At 38.4% G+C, this 6824-nt stretch overlaps 1 protein-coding gene across 3 annotated transcripts; it reads right to left on the reverse strand.

The window, feature by feature from the left end:
• Positions 1-270: 270 nt before the first annotated feature.
• LOC137198617 (activating signal cointegrator 1 complex subunit 2-like) lies at positions 271-6348 on the reverse strand. 3 transcript variants are annotated; one of them, XR_010931656.1, is made up of 8 exons: positions 5018-6348; positions 4827-4946; positions 4185-4694; positions 3739-3802; positions 3192-3293; positions 2691-2838; positions 1819-2590; positions 271-1766 (listed from the first exon to the last, which is right to left on the reverse strand). XR_010931656.1 is itself a non-coding variant. In XM_067612466.1 (8 exons), exons 3-6 carry the CDS (start codon positions 4255-4257, stop codon positions 2814-2816), a joined length of 264 nt encoding a protein of 87 aa, XP_067468567.1. In that variant the 5' UTR covers positions 4258-4362; positions 4530-4694; positions 4827-6340; the 3' UTR covers positions 271-1766; positions 1819-2590; positions 2691-2813. The 3 variants fall into 3 exon arrangements, 1 of the variants encoding a protein (XP_067468567.1); XM_067612466.1 differs by having other exon boundaries at positions 4185-4362; positions 4530-4694; positions 4827-6340; XR_010931657.1 differs by having other exon boundaries at positions 271-1755; positions 1814-2590; positions 4827-6348.
• Positions 6349-6824: the final 476 nt, after the last annotated feature.

Consider the following 6824-nt stretch of genomic DNA (forward strand, 5'->3'; position numbering starts at 1 on the left):
AAATATGTAAACACAATCCCAGTGGTAGAGTACAAAGAAGTACATTTACCCTAGTAGAGGTAAACCATAATCTATATTCAATCCATGAGGTGACAGTGTTCTCAGACAGTGGATCCAAAAGTGTTCCCTCCTGGAAAGTAAAACAAGTTACCTCCTCTTGGGTGCTGTGATACCTTCTCAGTATATCTTAGAGAGGAAATAGGATTATTAAATTCAACAAAATGTGCTGCTACTGGATAATAGCAGAATTAAATGACACTAAACACATAATGAGGATTTTAGCTGCATTTTAATTGTACAAAGTTTATGATATCCCCAGAGTGACAGCTGACAGTGCGGATGATTTTACACTCTGATTCTATCACTAGCAGCTCAGAATAACATGAGACAACTATGTGATGATAACTGGAAATAAAAACAAAACATTGTCTTTTATTAGAAAATCCAGACACATCCAGCTCCCATGATTATAAATGCAACATCAGTCATTATCTGCTTGTCCACTCTTTGCTTCGGCAGCAGAAACCGTCTGGCATTACTTTCAAGTTTTTTTTATGTGACATATTCAGAATGGCTTTGCAACTAAATAGCAAAACATACTCACTCTATACTTAAGTCATATACAATAATAACTACATGTATTTTAAGCCTTAGTCAACTTTTAATATGTGGAAATTGTTCCCGCGTCTTCTTATTCTGTTGTATGATTACAGGCTGTCGTTTATATTGCATTTCATTGAATATGACTTTTTGCTGTCCCTAAAACAGAAGTTTTCTGCAGGTACTTGGTATCATTGTTTCATCTCATATCATATGAAGTACTTCATTCATCGTTCTTAACAACCCTGCCTCTCTCTCGTTCTCAGAGCTTTTACACTTAAAGTTCAACCCACTTATCAAAACAATAGAAGATAACGAACAGACGGATGAATCTACCAGTCTCATTTATTGGAAGAATAGCAATCACCAAGATGACAATACTACCCAAAAATACTACTTTTCTCAGTGATCCCAGTATGTCTACCTCTCACATGGTTCAATTCTCTAGATTCAACAATAACAAAATTTTGCTGGAAAAACAAAAAACTTATAATTAAACTGACCACATTACAAACACCAAAAAAATATTGGAGGTCTTGATGCACAACACTTTTTCAACTACTTCTTGGCCAATTAATTACAAATTATAACCAAATGGATCCGTCACACAGAACAATACTCTCCCCTGGATAGACATTGAACAACAACATTGCAAAGAAATAGATCTATCAACCCTGCCATTTATCAGCACCTCCATAAAACACCACAACTGCTTTAAGAACGACATCACAGCTACAACTCTGACAGCACTTAACACACACACCTTGTAAATACACACCAATATGGAAAAATCTGGATTTTCTTCTAGAAAAAAACAAAAAAAACCCCCAAAAAACACTGAATTTCACCACTTGGAAAGACAAAGATATCACACAACTTCAAAACATAATCCAAAACTCAACTTTCATTCCTTTCGAAGAACTGACTCACAAGTACAGAAAAGACCACAAATCTTTTTTTCAGTATCTACAACTCCAATCAGTCATAAGATCAACTTAAAACAAGGCAACATTCAACCGTCTGCACCAGCAGAAGAAATAATAATAAGTACTACAAACACCTTATAAAACCCTCTCCAGATTGTACAAACTTCTCAACACTGGCCTGACAATATCTCTCCCTAACACAAAATGGGAGAAAGGTTTATCCGTATCACTAGACAACGACTCCTGGACCAAAATCTGCACAAACATATTCTCAATGACAAATAAACCCAACCTCCATTTCATACAGTACAAGATCAACCATAGAACGCACATCACACTCAAAAAAATGCACAAATGGGCCTCTCAGATTCACTCTGCCCCCCTTAGACGACTACATCTAGGCAATCTGGCACTGCCCGGATTCCGCTCTCCCCAACGCTGTGCTTGTTAGACCAATTATCATCAGCTACAATCCCCAACCACAGCATAAAAACAGTACTCATCGCTCTCACTGTCGCCAAAAATCGTCCTCCTCAACTGGAAAAGCAGAGAAAATCTAAATATCTCTGTATGGAAACACATAACCATCTATTAACCATAAAATACATCAGTTCCAGAAAGCACGGGAGCCAATCCTCACTACATTACTTCCTGAATGACAGACGAAGCACAACACACACACATCTACAACACTTGTTTTTATCATCATCATTATTTTTTTTCTTTCCCTAACAAACATGTTCCATATTATAAGTACTAAACATTTGATTTTTTCTTTTCTTCTGTTACTGCTGAATGTCCTCAATGCATGTTATGTCTTGTTGCATGAATCCTGTCATGTCATTGTATTATGCTCTGTCTTGTATCACCGGTTTTGTCTCATCTCACTAAAAAAAAAAAAAAAAAAAAGAACAACCCCGCCTCTTTCACAGGAACGCACTTCGTAGTACAGGCCCCAGGTCCACTGATCCAAATCTCCTCATGATGTCACAGAGTTATAGACGTATCCATTCGCTGTGATCGCAGAGAACCTTTTGTTTCAGATCAGGCTGGGCGTCTAGTGACTGTAAAGAAAATATGTACAACCCAGTGAGATTACCAGAACTCATCAGTGCAGATCAGCTGAGGAAAAAGCCTGATGCTGAACTGAAACTATGTTCTCACCCAGTGTGCTATCCTCATCCTGGAGCCATCAGACCTGGAGGATTAGAGGCCCGAGTGAAGGCCACTGCTGAGGGGTCAGAGGTGATGATGAGAAGGCTGCTGTTTCTGTAGCTCCAGCTGCAGCTACTTCATCCTGCTGTCTGTGACTCTGTTTTTACCAAGAAAAAATATAAGCACAGATATAAAATCTATCAAATCATTCACAAACATATCTATCAGTCCTGCTGCTCCACACTGGATTTACTGAAGCTGCAGACTGTTATCAGAACACAGGAGACAGACAGGATGAGGAGGTAGGGTGTAAGTATGAGAGATTTTAAATGAAAATAACACATTTCGGTGTAAAAGGTCAATCAAACTTCTCAGTGTAACGTTAATCACTATAATAATTCAATAAAATCTCAGTGTGCACGTGTATTCCAAAACAGGAAAAACAAGCTAGCTGTCTTGTCTTGTGTCAGTATCAGTCTGTAAAGAGTCCATGGATTTTTTAGCACTGACCCGAGTCCCTCTGTGGGGGAGCATATTTCAGGGTATCTGCTACACAAGCTTCGACTTTGTCTTCGTCTTCTGCAGTGTCTCGGGATGGTTCTTGCAGCAGGCCTTAAGAAAGACAAAGACGACAAGAACGAAGAAAAAGTTGAGGTATTTTAAGCAGTACTTCATGTAGCTGAATTAGTACTTAAAGTTCTTGAGGCAGTAGTTGAAGTAGCTTAAGCAGTATTTGAAATACTTGAAACAGCAGTGGCTGATCACGTATTTATTAATCATCAAGTGCTGAAAATGCTAACAATGTAAGTGGCTTATCAGCTTACAAGCAAAATGCACTGTTAGCATTTCTTGCACTTGTGGATTAATCAGGGAAGTGGAAGTTATCAGCCTAAATGTGTGCAGTGAAAACTTCTAACTTTGGATTATCATTTGGATTGGGCTATTGGCTTATAGCCCAATCCAAAATAAATGCAAATCTGAATAAACCTTATATATATATTTTTTACCAGTCAAACACTTCCTTTCACTTTAATAGAATTAAAATATCTAATCTCACCTGTAAATGGGTACCGTCTCATCCAAGTCACTGTAGTAGGATGGCTGCTGGTTAAAGATGTTCTCTAAAAAAAAACAAAAAAACGTCATTATTAAAGTTAACTGAGTTTTCACTTCATATTTTAACCTAATGGAGACAATTCTCATCACAATACCTTACAGTGACAAGAATTATTGATAAGATTTAGAGAAACAGCCCACCTATCATTTCATGGAGCAGCTGGCTGTTGCCTTTTCCAAACAACACACACAGATCCAAAATTTTGAGAATGTCAAAAAGGAAGTTGTCATAACGAACTTCAAACACAGCCGGGTTGAGGAAGCACACACAAGTTATCATGTTTATCAAGGCTTTGTTATTTGGAATTGGCAAAATACAGAAAAATACCAAGCAGCTGTTTTGCCATTTGGAGCATCACTTAACTGATATCCGGTGTCTCGTCTTACCTTTTGATTCTTTATGTGTGGCCATCCTGAGGAAGGTCAAAAAGAGCGTCCTGTGGACAGAAGAGCGCTGCATTTTGGCCACCGCAAAGGAGAGGGGCAGGGAGGCGAGGTCAAGGCCGTGAGGAGCATGATGCAGGTACAAGTCTAGTCACCTCTGCAAGGACTCATCAAACACCACCTGGTGGAAAAGATGGACCACAGCAGAAAAGGGAAGACCATAACAGGCTCCTGGCTGCTGATCTACAGTGTATTTACATTTTTCCAGCTTTGGTAGACTATTGTAGAGGAATGAAAAGAGAGGAAAAAATGTCTCAGCAACATTTTCACAAGTTGACAGTCCCTTACCTCCTGACACCAAAACTTGTCATGAGGCAATGTGTGCAGCCACTCCGGGTCCTCTGTGACGAATTTGGCATGTTCCAAAAACTCCTCCACCTCAGCAGGAGAGCTGTCTTCTGGCAGGGGCTTATGAGCCACAAAATACCGCTCCTCCTCCTACATTTCCTGGTGCTACAGTGGAAACCACAGGGTTTGATTCTAATAAACTGGTCCTCATGAAAAGTAACTCAGGCTATTCCTGGAGCACCACAGGCTGCTGATGATGTGTACTTCTCTATAACAACATGAGCAGAGCTGACTCACCAGTGCAGGCAGGGTGCGCTCCTTTCCCAGCGGGCCAGACTCAGTCACCTGCTGCTCCTCCGGTGGCACTGGAGCACAGGCCTTGGGGTCTCCTTCTAAAATTATTTCTGAAAGATCATACTAACAAAAAGACATTTAAAATAACATTAACGTTACACCTAGCTTAAAGAGATAAAAGAACAGTCTTTTACCTTTCATCCGGCTCCACAGCTGAAACAGCTGAATAAATGTCAGGAACAAACTTACTGAAGGTCAGCAGATGAATATCGGCTCGAGCAAAGAAAAGTCTTGCGACTTTTATTCACCACAAACATAAAAAGACACGAATATCTCATATTTTGGCTAAAGTTTTCAGCGAAGTCATAATTTGAATCTCTGCTTCTGCAGTCTTCAATTCCCGAGGAATCAACGAGCGGAAATACGGACAGCGCCAATCTGCCATTGCAATTTACATTGTGGTCGGAGGGGGAATTACACCCTGGTATACAGGCCACAACGGGACCCTTCTCCATATTTCTGCCACTCTTGTGCATCCATGAGTAATTAGTTTGTGGTGTGTTGATTAGGCACACAAATACAACATGTAAGGCATAATATATACTGAAATAATGATGGCTTTTTAACGAGGGAGCCCTCTACAAGATCAGGTAATAATGTAGGCGTCTCCTTATGGCCTTCCTCTTTTCAGTTTATTAGGTTATTTAGGGGTGCATACAGTGTTAACAAACACATTTTCACTTAATTAAATTACAACAAACTAAGCATTTGGGCCCCACAGTTAAGTTACAGGCCAGCGGTTCACAACTTTCTCAGCTCGTAACCACATAAAAAAAGAAGGAATGTCAATTTGTGACGTCTACTCACAGGTCTTAGTGTAGACATGAGTTGTGAGCAGTTCAACCAAAAGGTGATTTTTTTTTCCATTCTCTGTTTGATTTGAAGGGTTTTTAGAGAAATGAAGAGGTGAAAGAATCTGTTTCACAAGAAGAAAGCAAAAATTTGAGAAAAGTCAGAATATTTTTTGTAGCAGATTGTGTATATTTTTCTTACTCCTTTAATCATCTAGTGTCCCAACAAAAGGGTCCTGAACCCACATTGGGAACCACTTGTATGATTAATCATAGAATAAAATGTTATTGTTGATCAATTATTTTAACACAGATTTACAAGCCCCAGTTGGTTTACATTTCTTACAGATGTGTGACAAGGCCACAAAATTACAGCCTCACTCTTGAAATGTTTTGTATACTGTATCTCTCTAAAAGAGAGTAATTTTATTGATCAGTGATATGGATCTGTTACTGCTTTAGAAGAGGATTAGAAAGAATTAGAAAAATGTGAGACAATAATTTCAGTCCCAAACTTGATGTCACTATTTGGAATAAAATTGTGAAAAAAGGTCATGATTTTGAGGAAAAACATGCAGTTATTTAGCTTTAAATCATAATTCTGCTAATAAAGTTAGTAATGTTTTTATATAACATTCAAAATTCAGATTAAAGTACAATTCTCAAAATTCAATTGGAACATAAACCTTAACATTTTGGTGAAAAGTAAGGTGAGGAATCAGCAGTTCTTGACTTTCTTCCTTGATCTTTACATCTGAATTCTGACTTTGTTCTTAAAATTCTGTCTCTTGACTTTAACTTCATTCTCAAAATGACAACCTTTTTTTTTAGAATTCAAACTATTTCTAAAAAAGCTGATAATTTAATTCTCTGCTTTTTGTATTGCAACTACATTGTTGAAGCTATAAAAATTATAATATTGTAGACTGTTCTGAAAAAGATGGTAGTTTAGTGTGTGTGTGTGTGTGTGTGTGTGTGTGTGTGTGTGTGTGTGTGTGTGTGTGTGTGTGTGCTTCTACACATCAGTGTAGAAAAAAATTGGGGAGGACAGGAGGAAAACCAACATGGAATCTTACAACAAACCGCATCAAACTATATCATTGTCCCACCTGATGAAATTGGAGGGGTGGGGGGAAATTTTATATGACAA

Source organism: Thunnus thynnus, chromosome 15 (assembly GCF_963924715.1).
Source record: "Thunnus thynnus chromosome 15, fThuThy2.1, whole genome shotgun sequence".
Classification (NCBI taxonomy): Eukaryota; Metazoa; Chordata; class Actinopteri; order Scombriformes; family Scombridae; genus Thunnus; species Thunnus thynnus.

Coding starts and splice junctions, on each gene's coding strand:
- LOC137198617 (XM_067612466.1), bottom strand. CDS start 4,257: ATGCAGCGCTCTTCTGTCCACAGGACGCTCTTTTTGACCTTCCTCAGG. Junction 3,294..3,738: donor GAGACGGTACCCATTTACAG/GTGAGATTAGAT, acceptor GTCTTTCTTAAG/GCCTGCTGCAAGAACCATCC. Junction 2,839..3,191: donor TCCCCCACAGAGGGACTCGG/GTCAGTGCTAAA, acceptor TGGTAAAAACAG/AGTCACAGACAGCAGGATGA.